Source organism: Lampetra planeri, chromosome 40 (assembly GCF_965212315.1).
Source record: "Lampetra planeri chromosome 40, kcLamPlan1.2.h2, whole genome shotgun sequence".
Classification (NCBI taxonomy): Eukaryota; Metazoa; Chordata; class Hyperoartia; order Petromyzontiformes; family Petromyzontidae; genus Lampetra; species Lampetra planeri.
In genome coordinates, this window is record NC_136146.1 from 4074517 (window position 1) to 4092866 (window position 18350).

The window sequence follows — 18350 nt, forward strand, 5'->3', positions numbered from 1 at the left end:
TCTTTAGAGAACATTTATAAAAGCTGTGGTTGTCACATTGCCACCAGTGAACCCATTCATGGAAAAAACCTCCCAAGACTCTTTAAAACATTTCTTTATTTAATTTCTTTCTTCTCCCGCCCATCCCACCATTTATTTTCTTTAATTCTTTATGTTTTTGGCCACTTTTCAGGCTTTGGGTGGATGTGTGGGGGTGGGTGGAGTTAGCCACCCACCACCATTTGCTCTGCTGCCCCCGCTGTCACTTGGACAAACCTCACACACACAAGTCGCCCATAGACCCAGTAACACGCACACACGCGCACGCACGCACGAACACACACACACACGCGTGTGCGCGTCTCATTCCTTAGCTGACACACCTGCCTCTCGTTGCTAGAGGCGAAAGTGTACGGATAAACTCACTTCTTCGACTCGCGAATGAATTGCAGGTTTGTTGAACGCAATGTCTAACTCTCTCTCTCTCTCGCTCCTCGGTCCGGTTGTTATTTGCTGGTGAGCGATGGTGACAGATGTGACGATGAAATGTTGTGGCTGTGTGACGCTTTAATGCTCTTATAGACTCTCCTTGCGCATGATGGCAAGAGGTTCAGTTGCTGAATGCCAATGTTGACGGCTGATAGGCACAATAGGGCTTCAGGAGCGATAGTTGAGTAAGTTTGCTGCTACTCATCATCCTCCTTCGTTGAAGGAGTGCAGACGAACAGCGGTTTACTACGCGGTCCCATAGTTTGAGTTGCATGGCCACCATCACAACCTGGCTTGTCTTTTAATGAATGCTGTAAACTAACGTGATGGTGTTAATGATAATCGTGGTGCTAATCACGACGGTGGTGCTAAGCACGATGAACAAAGTTCGTATGGTGCAGTAATGCTCATCTCTGCAGGCAGCAGTGAGTCGGTCGTAGAAATTCCACATTGCTATGGCAGGGCTCATACCATCCAAATTGACATAACTGTTGACTTTTATGCATTGTGGTTGTTATGCTTGTAAAACTGGCCGTGTTTTTGGATTACTATCTTGTTTTAGTTCTTATATTTTCCACAACGACCGCTCGTGATAATTGTGTACGATGCGTCTCCGGAGGTCATGGATGGTGATTCAAACAAGCAGAGATGGCTGTTGTGAAACTCTCGATCAGCTGGGGGTATGTTACGGTCACTCGACAGCAGTACAGCAAATAGGTTGAAATCATATTTGCATGCATGCATCGTGTTATTAAATTATATGCAAGGTGGGATTGCTCTGCAACCGCACGCTGAACAATAATTGGCCAAATATCCCAACGCAGAACCCTCCTTAAAAGGAATCTTGAGATTCACGCTTTCCAGAGTTAATGAAGCATTTTTAGAATTATTATCATTACCACTGTACAATTATGCGTATTATTGACCATGTATTCACACATGGAATATTATAATTTATTTGTGGAGATTTTGCCAATAATCGTCATCATCAAGGCACGGTGTGTTAATATTTAATAAATATTTTATTCAAAGAACAATGCAGATTGTAAGAATATTGGAGTTTTGAGCAGAGTATTCGTACATAATTCTTACTCACCAGGTATATTCACATGCGCATGCCTGACTGTGCACATGGGAGCGGTAGTATCGAGGTTAGAGCGCTGCGCTACGAACCTGGCGACCCGGGTTCGATTCCCACGCACGGCCAACAACGGTCATAGCGATTATCTAAACCGGTCCTTGGGCCTCCCCTAGGTCGCCTCAGCCTCCAATGAGTACCTGGTGCGGTGTGTAAACATCGCCACTGGGGAGACAAAGCGGCTGGGCGTGGTGTTGGCTGTGCCGGCCTTCATAGGTTGCCACGTGCTCACAGCACTTGACCCCAACAGCGTGTTATGGCTACACCAAGGAATCTTAGTCTTTTTGCATGAGCACTGCATGTCTATAATCAGCCCGTGTGTGCACGTGTCCCTCTCTGCTTCTGTGTGTGTGTGGATAACAGCTCACAAGGGAAGACGCCTGGACTGAATATCTGTCTCCGGTCTGCTCACTGACATTCCCCCGATTGACCACCGTAAGTTTCGCTGCCCTTTCAATTCGCCACTTTGCTCCGAGTGTTATTCATTTCCGATCCAAGGTTTTGCGTTTTGTTCCCCCACGCCACCCCCCTTCCTCCTCTTCCTCCTCATCTGGTCTTCTTTGATTCCTCTCGAAACTATCGCCGGCTCGCTCTCCCTTCTGCCAATTCACCACAGCGTCAAACACGCCACTTAGTCTAATGCTGCTGCGTTAGCGGGGCACATGTCAATGATCCGGTTATGTAATGGAGGAATGTTATAATGCCCCTGGTCATGCAATGTGCAGCACATTACCCTTGTGAATTCTTATTTTTGTCAAAATAAAATATACGAATGTTTGTTGAACTTGTTGCGCTACGTACGTAGCCAGCCGTGCTAGCCATCCACGCTAATCACTCTAAGCAATATTAATTAAGTGGGGGGGGGGAAAGGCAACATCGCCCCCATACTGACATGTTAATGCTCGCTTGGCAGTGATGGTACTTCTTCAACTTGTGCCACGCAGGGACAGCTGCCATCAGGGGGTCCCCTAGGCTAAACAATAAACCGACAGCTGGGCATTGCTATGATTGTAAAGCGACTTGAGATTCTGGGGCAGTTAAGAGTCCAATGCTTGGAAAAATCCCTAACCCTATGAATGTGTCTTTTATATATTTTTTCTCGTGGGGAGTGGTGGCGCAGCAGTTAGCGCGCTGCTCTACAAAACGGGCGACCCGAATTTAATTGCCACTCTAACCGACGTCAGTGACAAATATCTGAACGGGTCCTGGACCTCCCCTAGGTCGACTCAGCCTCAAATGTGTACCCGGTGCGGTCGCTAGCACTCTGGAGACAAAGGCGTGGTGCTAGCCACCCACCCCCTCGTGCATGCCGTGCAGGCCTTCACGGGTGCTCGCTAACAGCACTTGCCCCAACAGTCTGTGAAGGCTACACGGGGGATCTTTGTCGCTGTGTGTTTCTTGCAAATGTAATCGACCTGCATGACGTGCACACCCCATTTGTCAATCCGCTGCTGGATGAGGTCCTTTCTGCGTGGTGTGGGTCGTGGAGGATGTTTGACTGTTCAGTGCTTCTAGATTTGAAGCTTTCGTGACTGCAAGGATTCATATTCTTAGGTTTTTTCCGGTAAAGTCACGTAGGTGAAAAATGACAATTCATAAAAGTAAAATAAATATAAAATAAAAATCACGACGTTTCGGAGGCAACACAAGCTTCCGTCTTCAGGTGGAACCGTCACAGCACGATAGCTGTATCAAGTGAGAGAAATTCCAGTATATATACAAGGACTGTATATATACAGTCCTTGTATATATACAAGCGTAGACACGTGATCACTAGAAGTAGTTAAAGCAAAACAGTGCAGTTTTACCGCGCTGCCCTCAGCTCACCACGACCTCAGCCTAGAGCAGCTGCTATGCATGTCGGTCACCCACACAAATCTATCTAGGCAATGCGAGTGATTTGGTTGTAACGCTAAATGACAATTCTAATATATAACAAATTAATCCAAAACACTGTGTGGTCTTAGAATGAGAAACATAATCGGTGACGTTTTGAGCAAACGCCCTTCTTCATAGCACAATAGACTAATTATACAACAGGTGTATAATATATAATTAAGTAGTATCTGCATTGCCATGTGTTATGGTAATACTGTAATGATAAGATTTAAGACTTTGCTTGTTTATCCAGGAACTTTTACATAAGCTTCATATCAAGAGAAACGTTACATATGGTCTGGATATATCGCGCAACTAATAGGCCTGCTGATATGCGGCGCGGAAACTAAAATTCGATTAGTGAATTGAGATGCGGGTCCGGTGACCTGAGTTCGATTCCCTTCCGTGGCCAACATCGTTGGTGCATCAATGATCTTGGACCAACTCGAATTGACCATCGTGGCGAAGTGTGGTCATATGACGACCCATGACCAACACTGGCACGTTGTAAAAGTCTTTCGCCCAACATTTGAATGCCAGAGGGGCTGTCAATTTTTAATACCGTATTCAAGAACGTGGAGAACAGCGGATACATATTCTAGATTTGAAGCTTTCGTGACTGCAATAATTCATACTCTTAGGTTTTTTCGGTAAAGTCACGTAGGTAAAAAATAAAAAAATAAAATTAATAAAAGTCATAATAGAAATAAAATAAAATAATAAATCACGACGTTTCAAAGGCAACACAAGTCTCCGGCCATCAGGTGGGACCGTTTTCATTCGACGGAGGGACGCACTGATTTCACCCGCAGGGGCGACTCGGCCTACAGTTGTGAATTCTTTGAAGTCGTCTCGTGCTCAGCACTTCAAAATACACCATCCCATGGTCGGCAGAAAACCGAGTGAATCTACCTCCCGTGTAGCGTGGCACCAGGGCCACTAGAAACAAGGAGAGCCCTTCGACGAGTCGAGTATGTTCGGAATGAGACTCTTGATTTATACTGCAGGAATCCGATGAGATGTTAAGCAATCCGATGAGCTATGAAGCTCTTTTTCACACGTGTTGCCGTGCACATACACTCTACTCTAGTTCCAGGTGGCACTGTCGTGTTAGAGTGCTCGATGGGCCAACCTGAGAGTTGCGGGTTCAGATCCCGAATAAGGTTGACTCGACCCATCATCAATTCACCGGGTTCAGTAAAATGACTACCGCTTTGTTTGTAACAGATCAACAGTGGTTAAGCAACGGATGAACTGTATCTTGCCAGAGGAATGTGGAATTTCAACTCCCAGGTCAAGGTCACATATGGCGATTAGCATTGGCCCCACGCTCGTGTGGATAGGTTACCAAGAAAAAACTTGTACCTTCTTGTGCTCTTGAGTGCTCAGAAGGCCAGGCTCACAAGAATACGGGGATGAATGCTCCGTGGATGAGACAATGGGCCAGCGGATAACGTGGGAATGCTCAGTGGACCAGGGTGTGTGTGTGAATTCTTGGTGGAAAAACTCTGATTGTTCGCTGGTAATAATGGTAATGGTTTAGTTTAATATGAAGTTGTTCGTGCAAAATGCATCTTACAATCGCAGAGGAACCACAGACAAGCTGGGAGGCAGCCAGATGGTGAACCGGCATCATACATTGTCCGTGCTCTACAGACCGATATAACACATTCCTGCGGAGGGAGCTGGTAGGAACGTCGGGTTGCTCGGTCAATGGCCAGGGTCAACGGCGGCGTGGTGTATTCCGCAAATATGCCCGACTGTGGGGCGGGCACAAGCCGGCGTGAGTAGGTTAAACGTTGAGTTTATAAGGGCACCACGGGGTGACCAGCCCCTCCCCACCCAGCCCCACCCCTCCCACCCCCCACCCAGCCCCACCCTCCCCACCCAGCCCCTCCCCACCCTCCCCTTTCCACCCAGCCCTACCCCTCCCATTTTTGGATGCACGACGGACGGACGGACAGACACAATAATCCCCTGTGGGCTGGTGGAACCAGGTGGTTCCTACCAGTATTAAGATATTTTCAGCAAATGTATGAGTTTAAACGTGTGGGAGGAAATCGGAGCACCCAGAAAAAAAATCCACGCGTGTGAGCAGGCAACGCTGTAGAGAAGGGACAGGCGACCTTAGTTCGCACTTTGCTGTTCCGACATTCTCCTAAGCAAGCCAGGGTGCAAGGTCGAGTCGCACAGCATCAGTGTTGGATTACAGGCGGGTAGAGCTGCCACCGGCTGGCTAAGCGTGAATGACGGTGGATTCGCAGCCTTTCGTCAATCCACTGCTGGATGAAAGCCTCCTCTTAACTATGTCGGTCATGTGGGGATTGTTTGACCACACTTCACCATGCCGATCAGTGTGAGCTGGCGGCAAGGCAGGCGAGATGCAGGACCGGTGCCGATATCACTCGCCTGCGGACATTAGCCATGGCCTGGAGTCGAACTCGTGTTGCCGGGATTCACCGGTCGGCGAGCGAACCACCGCTCCGCCGTACGTCACCGAAATGGTCAGTGAAGGTTGGTGAAGTGTGGCCGGGACCAAGGACCGGTTCCTGTGTAAATCGCTACTGATGTCAGCCGTGGCTGGGAATCCAACTCAGTTTAACACATCGGCTTTCGCGACCAATATATATCCATAATATAGCTTTTTTTCAGATTAACATGATCGATTGTTATTGATGTGGCGACATTAACCCAGCCCTCTGGTCTTCGCACCTGAGTGATGACATCACCGTTGCTCAACTGAAGACTGAAATGGGAGGATGTTTTCACAATCCTGGCTAATCGCCTGATGAGGCTGGTTGTAATCACCAGCGAGACGCCGCCAGTATTCGAATTGTAAATGTTGTGGGTGGACTCAACAACACACAACGGGTATGCTGAAGTAGTCACTAATTGGCAGTTTTTGTTTTTACGTGACAAACCTTACTCATTTGCTCTGTCGGGCGATTGGCGGCTTTGACGACACATTTATACATTCAACAAACAAAAAGCCACTTTATTTATGGAGAATCCCACTCGGGTCACCACCGGCTTCACAGCTCGGTGTGCGGACCCACTTGCTGCCCTGACCCCTCCGCCCACAGCGTAACTGCCCCCGCGTGCTGCACGGATTCCCAAAATGCCCGCCGGACATTTGCGACCGCTCTGCATTGCGAGCGGCGCCTTAGCCGCCGCGCAGACAAATCGTGGCTGCCCGCCCGACGGAGGAGGACGATTGCCGTGGGCCCAGAGACGCATGTGCGTTCGCGCGCGCGTGCTCCCCCCCTGCTCCTCCACGTTTCGGCACGCGTGCAAACTGTGGCACCACCAACCCCCCCCCCTCCTCCTCCCCAATTGCCGCAAGAATGCGGCTTGCTGCCACATCAAGACTGCCTGTCCAGGCGTTCAAAGCAAAGAGAGGGGGCCAGCTCTCGGCCATAACTCATACCGACGTCAAGCCTCCGTTCAGCCCGGCGCACTGTACTGCGACGCGCGCGACGAGGGCTCGGGAACGCGTGCCCAAGTCTCTCCCGGCCGTTAGTCGCATCGTGCGATTTGTGGCTGACCGCCACCGGACATGCGGCGCGCGCGCGCGTGTCTGTTGCAATGTTGAACTTCTTTCGCGCCGTACGTAAGCCAACCGTGCTAATCGGAGGTGCGGAGACAATCGTGGAAATTCTACATTCTCATGGTGGGGTCCCTACCCCCCCTCTATCTGTAGAAGAATCAGAGTGCACTGTTCCTAAAACGGTACTTTGGGTTTTGTTTTGCGATGATGGGCCGAGTTCATTTCCCAACCGTTTAAGTTTTTTTTTCATTCAATCGTGATGTCAGAGAGCCACCCGAGGCTATATCTGTAACAGTTTGAGTACGATTAATAGCGATGGCCTGTAACGTGTCGAGGAACGATTAATTGAGATTCAGCACTCCGGTTCAACAGGGTTCCTGTATTACAATGTTTGTCCATTTCGGTTAGAGTCTAAAGAGTGGTTTGCGGTAAAACGTACCAAAACGGTGGTTTCACATGAGCGAAAGGAAGGTAAGATCGTGATATTTTGGCGAGCGAACACGTTCACCAACAACACTATGTGGCCTTAACAAAAAAGACAAACCCTACCTATATCATATGCGACCTTTTGCCCAATGCCATTCTCCACAGCACATAGGCCAGAGAGTATTGTGTCAATGAGTAGCGTATGTTAGGCAACATATAAACGTACGTTTAAAATCCACTGCTGGACGAAGGCCACGTGAGTGTGTACGTTGAACTTCTTTCGCACCGTACGTAGCCAACCGTGCTCAGTCGAGTGATGGGAGGAGTTGTGTGGTCATACTCCAGCGAGCTGACCGGTGCAGGTTTGGTTGAAGGTGGGGGGGAGGGGATCAGGGGAGGGGGGTTTGGTTGTTGCAGTGTCCCAGTTCGGGTGTCACTCACCACTCTTGTTAGCCGTGGCCGGGAATGCAACTCACGTGGGGGGGGGGGGGGGAGGCCTTGGTTCATAGAGAGAGTGAGATCTTAACTCGGCATGAATGCGGCGCTTGTGCTCGTATTGTGCCATGCACACGGGCCACTCTGCATGTGGACCGGTGGCCTTCACTAATTTTCAGATGCGGGCGCCACTTTCGCCGATAAGACATCATCAGTGCGTCAGGGGCAGCCACACATTTGAAACCATTGGGGGGGAGGGGGGGGTTGACAGCAGCACGATGATGATGATGGGTGGGTGGGGTGTTTTTACATTTGTGGATTTTCGGGGGGGGGGGGGGTGGGGGAGGCCGCACGTCAGTGGCCGCACTAAAACCACCGTGGAGGAGGCCGCCGGTGGCCCCGCGGGTCCTTGCGACGTGGAACGCCGATGCTGGACGATCGCGTGGTCATGTGGGACTGTGATGGGGTCACGGATGTTGGCGGGTGTCAACAATCCCACTCGCCGTGCACGTGTGAAGAACACCGCTGTTAACCGATTTGCGTATCGGGGTGCTTTGCTGCACGGCCACAACTGGCGAGGTGTGGATCAGCGGTGGAGCGTGCAGCTCGCGATCAGGAAGGGTTGCGGAGTTCACGTGCCGGCGTGGGTAAATTAGGTGCCGCTTTGTGGGAAAGTTGACAGGCGATGGAGTCGTCCCCACCAGGAGAACGGGGAATTTCCACCACTGGCTCCGGGGCTATAAACGGGGGACGAGCGCCGCTTCATTGCTGATTTGAGCGAGGAAATCAATTTGACTTTGCACAAGAGAGATATAAATGAGGGCCGTGTATGTATCATGATCTGTGTGTATATCAGCCCTATGCTATCATTGTAGGCTGTGTAACCTGATCTGTATGCATTGCTATTTGCTGTCCTCACGTGAACCCAACTGCTGAAAACATTGCTTTTTTATCATTTTAGCTGGGTTTGGAAATCTTTCGTGAGTTTCATCGATGAAAACTCATCGTAACGAGTAAGAAAGCGGTGCATTGATAAAATCCCAGCAATCGCGTTCCAGCGGTGTAGTGGTAAACCGAACCCTCTCTCAGCCTTTGGTAACCCAATTTACGGCAACGTGTGCCTACTCAGCGTGCTTGTTCCCTCGGCGCCTTGCAACGTACTTTGCTCGGCGACCAGCTTGGAGGGTGTGCGTCCAAGCGGCGCGTGCAATTAGCCATGGCCCATTTCCTCCCACGTGCCATGCGATACATTTGCTTCACGGCAATACACTGACCACTGTTGTACACACTGGTGCCCATCGGATCCCCGCACTAAACCGGACCAGTGTGGCGATGTAAAAATTAATCGGTTCACAGACCGACGTCGAATTGGCAGGGCTCGCGATGCGCGCGTTGAATTGTTTCATACGCGCGTATATAAATACTCAACCTGTTTTTCTAGACGTGTGTACAATGCTCTTCATGGCACAATGTGATTTTGTCAAAAGAACCCTGCTACCGTTGTGGAAATAAGACGGTGTATATATACAGGAGTAGATTGTGACATGGATAAATTAATTTAACATACATAATAAAATAATAACTGGCAGTCTCTTGTCCATCAACTGATCGATGAAGGTCTTCCCATGTCAGTCATCAGATTTGTCTGACCATACTTCCCCACTTTTTGTCAGTATGGGTTGGTGAAGTGAGGTGCACTGGACCAGTTCCGATATCGCTCGCCACTGAGGATCGCCCTGGCTGGTTGGGAATGGGATTCGGGTCACCTGGGTTCAGAGTGCAGCGTGCCAAAGCTCTGAAGTCCTCTGTATATGAAGATGTTCTCCGCCAATTAATGAGTGTTAATGTTACAATTAGTGTATTATCGGTGACGACAGTCAATAAAGCAGGATGCTGAACACATCGATTTTCGGAGCCACTATTTCCCGATCTATATTGTGATTCTGACTTACCAGATCATCTCCTGATGACGTTTGACGCAGTTTGAAACTAAACATCGCACATCTTACTCGCTGCTGAAATTTGATCGTGAGAATTGGTCCTTCAACCCAGAGGCGTGAACCGCAACGTCAAACGTTTTGTACGCGTGACAATTTAAATGTCTCTTGGTTGTGTCGTGCCATGGCGGGTCTTTACGACACAGATCGTTTCGTGGCCGAACTTAAACCACGATGCGTCTGTGCCCCCCCCCCCCCCCCTGCTCGTGTGTACGTGCTCAGGTCGGGCGTTAATCTCCCGCTCAGGACCTTCATCTGCGGCGTTGGCGGCGGCGTCACGCGCGTGGTGGGTGGACAAGGGGACGAGGCGGGCGCGCGAGGAGGGAGGACGACGCTGCCCTGGGCGGGAGGGTGCGGGGCTACGGAGCTCGGGGGGGACCGGCGGTCATGGCACTGCCCTGGGCTCGGGTGCTGTGCTGCGTGGGACTCTCGCTACTAGCGTGCGTGTCGGCTCAGGAAGGTAAAGTGACCCGCGCTACTGCAAAGCCAGCGAGTTGATCCCTCTTCATCCCATGTGGGACACAAGGCCACAAACGAGTTCCCTCCACTTTTTCCTGTCCTCGGCAACTTGTTGAGCCTCGCCCCGAGAGAGGTCGATCGCCGCCGCCAGCTCGCCCTTCGCGGTCTTGCCCCACGTGGTTTCGGCTCTCCCAGGTTTCCTTTTGCCCGGTGGTGTCCATCTTCTGGGCAGTTTTTGGTATACGGCCCCCTGGTCCATTCTGAGAACACGACGGAGCCATCCAAGTCTCGTGTGCAATATTAGGAAAACCAGTCTTTCTGGGAGGCTCAATATTTCCGTTTGGAAATGCACGCCCTTCCCTGACGTGACGCCGATAGCACAGTCCGTAACATTAAGAAGAGGTGCCAAATAACACATTAAAGCAGTCGGTCAACTTTGTGACAAAATGAACGAAAGTCAAACGTCACGTCAACACCGCTGGTCCGTCTTTTGCCACATTCTGCCACACTTCCACAACACGTCATTCACAATCCTCCCTCGGTCTCACGCCCTTCAAATCTGGCCGGGTGGCTCAGCGGTCGAGCGAGCGGCTCACAATTTTGAAGGTTGCGAATTAAAATACCGATTGGTTGGGTTGGCCTATCTCCACTATCGTCAACCTTCTGCGGTCGAAAGCATGATTACCACTTTGTGGAGAATTTCAACAGCGGCGGTACTATCGGTGAACTCGCACCTCTGAATATCACGGTTGGCTATGTACGGTGCGAAAGAAGTTGAACATACATACATGCATTCAAACTCGCCACCCACCATAGTAATGTGGAATTTCCACCACTGGGTCAGGCCTGTAAACGGGAGATAAGCGCTGGATTAATGCTCGTTCGAGCCAGACATCTCGTTGACTTGTTTTCTCTCTCTCCCCATTCAAACAGTGTACCCCTCTTATCACCTCCCCTCCACCCTCCCAACCTCGGTGAACCCCCCTCCCTCACCCCCTCACCCCCCGACCCCCCGTCCCTTTTGCGTTGCCGCAGTGTGCCGCTCCGTGCAAGTGGCTGACATCGCCTTCCTCATCGACGGCTCCTGGAGCATTGGTCGGTCCAACTTCGAGGAGGTGAAGGCCTTCATCGAGGGGATTGTGGGCGCCTTCACGGGGTCCACGCTGGGCACGGCGGGCATACGAGTCGCGGTGGCGCAGTTCAGCGATGACCCGCGGTGAGGAACCCCTTCACACCCCCGTCGCCGAAAAATGTTTGCCGCGCTCTCGCGCGTGGAAGTTTGCCGAGTTCTCGATCAGCCAATCGATCTTTATCTGCAGCCCATCGTTTGCTTTTTACCCATGATGCACCGCGGCAGCGCATGATGAGTTTGTGTTCGTACTGCTGTGTACGTTTAACAGGGTCCCGTAGTTTAAATGGATTGTGCTTGCTCATAACATTTGGTAATCTGCTGATGAGACCCAAAAGGTCGAAAACTGTCCAGACTTCGCTTGCTTGACAGTTTTGGTCTGGAGAGCCAATTGGCCGATGGAATACCATTGACCTGGCCACTTTGCGGCCCAGTACATTGAGCCGTTTCACAAATCTACATCATCCACCAACCCTTGCCCCCAAAGCGCTGAATCGCAGGTGTCCGGCACCACACCCGGCTTTGACGACAGATGCTCCCCGTTTTAACAGGTCATTTCCAGGACCCACCAATATCGCTCGCATTCCTACTCCGGCTAATTCTTGAGCCCCTAATCCTTCGCTGTCTGCGCACGAAGCGCACTCATGTCAGACGCAAGGCTGCGAGGAGGCGTTTAGGGGGAGTGCGGGCTATGATCTCGACCGTTTAAAGGAATTCATCGCCTGTTGCGCTATCGGAGTGTGCACCCCAGTGTCAGGCGTCGCTGATGTACGTTTCCGTTAAAGCACTCTCTCGAGGTTGCACCTGGTGAGTGAGTGAGTTAAACTGTGTATACACTCTTTTTTTATTTGACCAGGTAAAGCCCACTGAGCTATGTAGCTCTCATTCAAAAGCGAGCTGGCCACACGTGACAGTTCAAAGAAGTGGCGTATCGCATGGAAATGTGTAGCGGCCAAATACTCTAAACGCACATCGGTTCTAAATGTGGAGGGGAAAATGAGAGGACCCGCATATTAAAAAATCCACGCCACCACGGGAAGAGATAACACACAAACTCCAAAAATACAGCAGGCGTCGGGGTCGGCATCGAACCCACGAACCTCCTGTATACCAGGCGAGGAAGTCAACATCTGGCCGTTGTTTGCGTGCGTGGCTCTCAGGATGGAGTTCAGGCTGATGGACTTCACGACATCTTGGGAGGAGGTCAAGTCGGCCGTGCGAGCCCTCCCCTACAAGGGGGGCAACACCCGCACGGGAGAGGGCCTCAAGTTTGTGGCCGACACGATCTTCGCTCCATCCACATTGCGCGCCGACGTGCCAAAGGTGCCCCTTGCTGCGCTCGATGCTCCAAGTGCCCCCTAGTTTCTTCTGACTCCCACGATCCCGCATTGGAGTAGGCCCTCATCCAGCAGCGGATTGACAAAATGGCTCTCTCCACACGTGTACACGTGCCCATCGGGTGAATGAGCCATTGACTGCTGTTACACTTTGGCCATCCTATGGACAGACTGCTCCCCACCATGGGAATGTGGAATATCTACTCCTGCCTCAGGGTTACTCGCGAAGATCTGTACTGATCAATGATTATAACGATACCCGATGTTTTACAAAAGAGACGATGCATTCATATGGGATCCTACCTGATTAAGTAATCGGCACTTAGAATGATCTGGTATATTTAATGAGCCAAGAGATTAATGTGACTTTCTAGAGATATTAACAAAGGTCCTTTTATGGAGAGACTGGTCCCCCACCGTATAAATATTGAATTTTCACCACCGGCTCAAGACTGCCCATACAGACGAACGTCGCTCAAGGCTCGCTATAGCGTGGGACCTCTGTGACTCTGAATTAATCGACGTTTAGATTTTGTGACCGTATAGTTGACAGTTCTAACCGGTGATTGGCGATGCGCTGTTGCAGGTGGTGATCGTTATAACTGACGGGAAGTCCCAAGACTCCGTTGATAATCCCTCGAATCGTCTCAAGAGTCGTGGGGTCACGGTCTACGCCATTGGTGGGTCCCCACCTGACATCACCGCACTCCCACACCGCTGTGACGCATCAGCAACGCGACACGGAGTAGCAATCAAGATTTGGCACATTTGATCGCAAATTACCGCACTTCATAGGGATGCCACGTAGTGATATTGCCTCCCCCCCGACCCCCCCCCCCCTGCCGGCAGATTCATGCTTCTCAGGACTTTGCTGCGTTCAACTTGTTCCACGCAGGGACACTATGTGTGTATGTTGAACTTCTTTCGCACCGCACGTAGGCAACCGTGCTAATTGGAGGTGCGGGGGAAAGGACAACAAACTAAACATGAAAAGCGGTTCTAAAGAAAATAGTGTTTTCAATAGAGATGATTTAAAAGCGCATAGCTCCAGTGGCATCCTGATATCGGAAGGAAGAGCGTTCCAGACGGCCACTGGGGATAATTTGAAAGCGCATGGCTCCAGTGGCTTCCTGATATCGGAAGGAAGAGCGTTCCAGACGGCCACTGGGGGTATCTCAAAGACATCGATGCTGACGATGGTGACGCTGCTAGCGTCGCCGCCACCGCCGCTAATGACTGCAAGTTGCGTCTGTCTCGCCGTATCTCGCCAGGCATCAAAAACGCTGACAAGGAGGAGCTGGACATAATATCGTCACAGCCCAGCGAGCAACACTCGTTGTACATCGACGAATTCAAGCTGCTGAGGAACGTCCTACCCAAGATCACACGGAGAGTCTGCCACGTGTTGGCAGGGCTGTCATTTCAGCCGGAACTCCTGCCTACTGCCGGTAATTTCCCCCGTTTCGATGCGGCCCACCATTCCAACCTCCGCTGCCGTGACATCGCCCCAGGGGTGGAGCGTTGGCCGCTGGTTTGCAGAGGTTTGCGGTTCGAGCCACCCTTGTTCAAGCGGCGGGTGAAGTAAGCATGAAGCAGGCACCGTTTGCGAAACGTTACGGATCCCGTGACATTCGCCGGTGTGCACGTTTATAATCGGGCATTGTGAAGGCGAGGATTGGTGGATCACAGGACTGCTGCGAAACTCCCTTGCTGTGGGTGTCAAGGTGGAATAACCAGAGTTCGCCAGGAGAAGGCGGTAAAGCAAAAATGTTGACGTCACCTCTTTCGTCTGCATGGGATAGAGCGTTTCCCCCTCGCACACGTGGATTTTCCATGGGTGCTCCGGTTTCCCTGCACACGTAGGCACGCAATTGTCCGACAGCACCTTCATATATTGAGGACCGCAAATCTTGGGCAATTGTTGGCGCCGGCTGATCGCTCGTCCGCTTTCCAGCTTGTCTGTGGGTCCTCCACGCTCCCCTGAGTAGTAGTGCTCGCTCTTCGAGAGTGCGCGTGATGAGTTGAAATGAAAATTATTCGAAGGAGAGGAGGCGCGCGTGCTGGTACCGTGGTCCAAATTTGTGAAATGTGACGACGAAAGAAACGATAGCTCCCTTCGTGAAACAATAATTAGCGGGGCTCCCACTTTACATTCACCTGCCGTAGGCGAACACATTCAAATATAATAAGCGTGTATTGCATTTATTTTCCCTGGTGTTTAAACAGACGCAGTTTATACATTTGTTTCTATATTTATTACGTAATCCGCCCCCCTTCGCAAGCCCCCCCTCCCGCCGCCAGATATTTCTTGAAAACATAACAAAGCCATAAGCCCCATAACTTGAGATGGCAAAAGTTGCTTTGCATCTGCGGGCAAATGAAACTTAATACCGACAATGGGGGTGGGGGATAGAGGGTGGGGGGGCGGTTGGGAGGGGAGGCAGAGAGACGAGGCGGGGGGTTGAGGGGCGGGGGTTTGAGGGGCGGGGTGGGGGGGGATAGAGGGGCGGGGTGGGGGGGGATAGAGGGGCGGGGTGGGGGGATAGAGGGGCGGGGCGGGGGGATAGAGGGGCGGGGCGGGGGGATAGAGGGGCGGGGTGGGGGGATAGAGGGGCACGGTGGGGGGAGATTAAGGGGCGGGCTGGGGATCGAGGGGCGGGGCGGGGGATATAGGTGGTACGGGGGGGGGGGGCTGAAGCAACATAATCGAGACCTTTTCTTTAACAAGGAATGACAGATTTGTGTTTTTGAAAGGAGGAAAAAAAACTCCTGAAATTCCACGGCGGTATTTGAGGAGTTACAAAGGTTGGAGGTTAAGACACAGATATGATTTCCCTGCCCCCTTTCCTCCTTCTCCGAGTATTTTTTTGTTTTACTGCCAGAAAGATGTTAAGGCCGCTGTGCCTTGGAGGCGGTGTTTAAGGGGGGGCGGGGGGGGGCGGGATCGGCTGGGGGCTCACAAAGGAGGAGTTCTGAAAGCCGCGTTTATGGGGATTAGACGGACGACTGTCACGTCCAGTGCCCTAGAGCATTGTAAGAAAACACCAGGCAGGCAAAAACTTGGAACCACGGGGCAAGCGTTGTATTGCTAACAGGGTGCCGGCGGTGGTGAGATGTTAACTCCCTCGCCTGGTATGCAGGAGGTCGTGGGTTCGATCTCAACCCTGTCGTTTGCATATTTGGAGTTTGCGTGTCTCTCTCCCCGTTGTTGCGTGGAGTTTTCTCCGGGTTTACCAGTTTTTACCCTCCACATTTAGAAACATGCCCTGGGGATATTTGGATGCTATGAATGTCCATGTGATAAGCTACTTTGTTGAGCTATCATGTGTGAAAAAGAGCTATATAGCTCAGTGGACCTTACGTGGTAAAATAAATAAAATATCTTAATGTTGTGAGCCATTCCACGGCAGCATTCGGGGTGATAGCTGAATGGGGTCCACTTGTTCCACCAGAGCATACGTGTTGTGTTGGGGTAGCTGAGTGGAGTAGTCTGCTAGTTCTACCAGAACACCACGTGGTTGTAGCGGGGTAGCTGAGTGGAGCAGTCTCCTTGTTCCACCAGAGTACGCGTGTTGTATTGGGGTAGCTGAGTGGAGCAGTCTCCTTGTTCCACCAGAGTACGCGTGTTGTATTGGGGTAGCTGAGTGGAGTAGTCTGCTAGTTCCACCAGAACACCACGTGGTTGTATTGGGGTAGCTGAGTGGAGCAGTCTCCTTGTTCCACCAGAGTACGCGTGTTGTATGCGTCTAATGGCTCGCCCCTCACTGCATTTGCAGGTGACCTTGATCTTCCAAACTTTCCTGCAAAGTTAACACGGAAAAGTGAAACGTGTCCAATCGTCGAGCCGGACGTTCGTTTGCTTAATGCTGGCTGTAAATAAATAAATAAATGCTCCCTTTTTTATCGATCGAAAAAACATCTCAAAGTGTTGTCGTGCTCTTGGAAGTACCGGGCGGTGTTTATCTCTGTTGGGTAATCCCAAGCAGTATATTGACAAGTGGGATGAATTTTCTTCTACACTAATGCCTGCAATATCACGCCATGCACCACGTCACTATTTACGTGCCCGCAACAAGCATACACAGTAAATCTTATTTACTGCCGTCCCTAATTGAACCGTCGCCAAACATTTAAATTACATGCCACGCTAAACGCGCACATAAGCGCCTCTTATAAATTGCCTTCCGTGGCATGTTTATGGAAGTGGGTGGTCAAAGGTGTTTGTGAAAGAGATGGTTTACAAGACGAGGACACGGCAATGTATGGCTGAATGACTTGGCAGGCTCACAATGGCTGTGTCTGAGCACTGCTGAAATCCTGGGTTCAAGCCCCCCTTGTTTTGCTGCTAGTCTCTGTAATTATTTTAGTGGTGGGGGGGGGGGCAGATCATCATGGCCTTGTGAAGTCATTGAGTCCAGCACTGCTGAGATCCCTGTTTCAAATGTGGACGGACCACAAGCCATGGCTTAACTGGATTCGAAAGTGTAATGAGTTTGATGGTCTCAGCACATTTACCGATGACAGCATGGAAAACGATCAGGTCAAATTTGGGTTTTCTCTCTGTGGCCTCATTCCGGCTCCGATGACTTGTGGTTGTGTTCTACTGGGGAGCGGTCGTGTCAGCGGTTCGCGTGCCGCGCTGCAAACCTTGCGACGCAAGTTCAATTCCCGCTCACGGCCAACAACAGTGATGGTTATCTGAACCGGTCCTGGACCTCCCGTACGTCGGCTCAGTCTCAAATGAGTACCGAGTGTGCTGTGTCAACATCGCCGCTTGGGAGACAAAGTCGGCCGGGCGTGGTGCTGGCCACCCGCCCCCTCGTGTTGCGTTCCCTCCCTTCATAGGTGCCCACTCACAGCACTTGCCCCAACAGTCTGTGAAGGCTATCCGGGGCATCTTTGTCTTTGAGCACTGTGTACATGCCATATACGAACTCTGCAACTTATATGGATTAAGGGTTACTGCAGTGACTTCAGAGTTAATTCTGTGACTTTGTCTTCAAAACACCTTTCTCTAACAGTGCTTGAGCTGACCTGTCTGATCATTGAAGTGATCAATCGCTCTCGAACCTCGGTTTTCATACGTGATTAATTGGATAGGTAAAGCTTCGTGACATCATTTGTTTTATTCTCGCGCAAGGTCAAAGGTCGACCACAGCCTTTGTCCTCTGACCTTTGGAGATCATTCAAGTTCATAACGACTTGATATTTGTTCTAACTATATCAGTTTTCAATGCACACATCATAAATATCTTTGGTAAATTATTTGATTCAAGTTTTTTTCTATCTTTTTTTTTAAATCGAATTGTCTGCTGAATGAATAATGGGGTAGTGCACACCTCGGTGATGGAAATTCTACATTCCCAAGGCAGTGGCCAATCTATATAATTGTTGAATATTATTGTTAAATTAAAGATCATTGTAAAATTATTTGATGTAAGTTTTTTTTCTACCCTTCAAAAAAATCGAATTCTCTGCTTAATGAGCAATGGGGTCATGTACACCTTGATGATGGAAATTCCACATTCCCAAGGCA

General features: G+C 50.6%; 1 protein-coding gene across 1 annotated transcript in view; it reads left to right on the forward strand.

Moving 5' to 3' along the window:
• The first annotated feature begins 267 nt into the window (after positions 1-267).
• The window catches only part of LOC144731679 (collagen alpha-1(VII) chain-like), a 66939-nt gene continuing 48856 nt past the window's right edge, over positions 268-18350 (forward strand). Inside the window, exons 1-7 of the mRNA XM_078612855.1 lie at positions 268-431; positions 1970-2041; positions 10112-10349; positions 11384-11564; positions 12638-12800; positions 13401-13494; positions 14086-14262. Of these exons, the coding sequence (XP_078468981.1) occupies positions 10277-10349; positions 11384-11564; positions 12638-12800; positions 13401-13494; positions 14086-14262 (688 nt within the window). The 5' untranslated portion in view covers positions 268-431; positions 1970-2041; positions 10112-10276. The remainder of the gene's footprint in view (positions 432-1969; positions 2042-10111; positions 10350-11383; positions 11565-12637; positions 12801-13400; positions 13495-14085; positions 14263-18350) is intronic.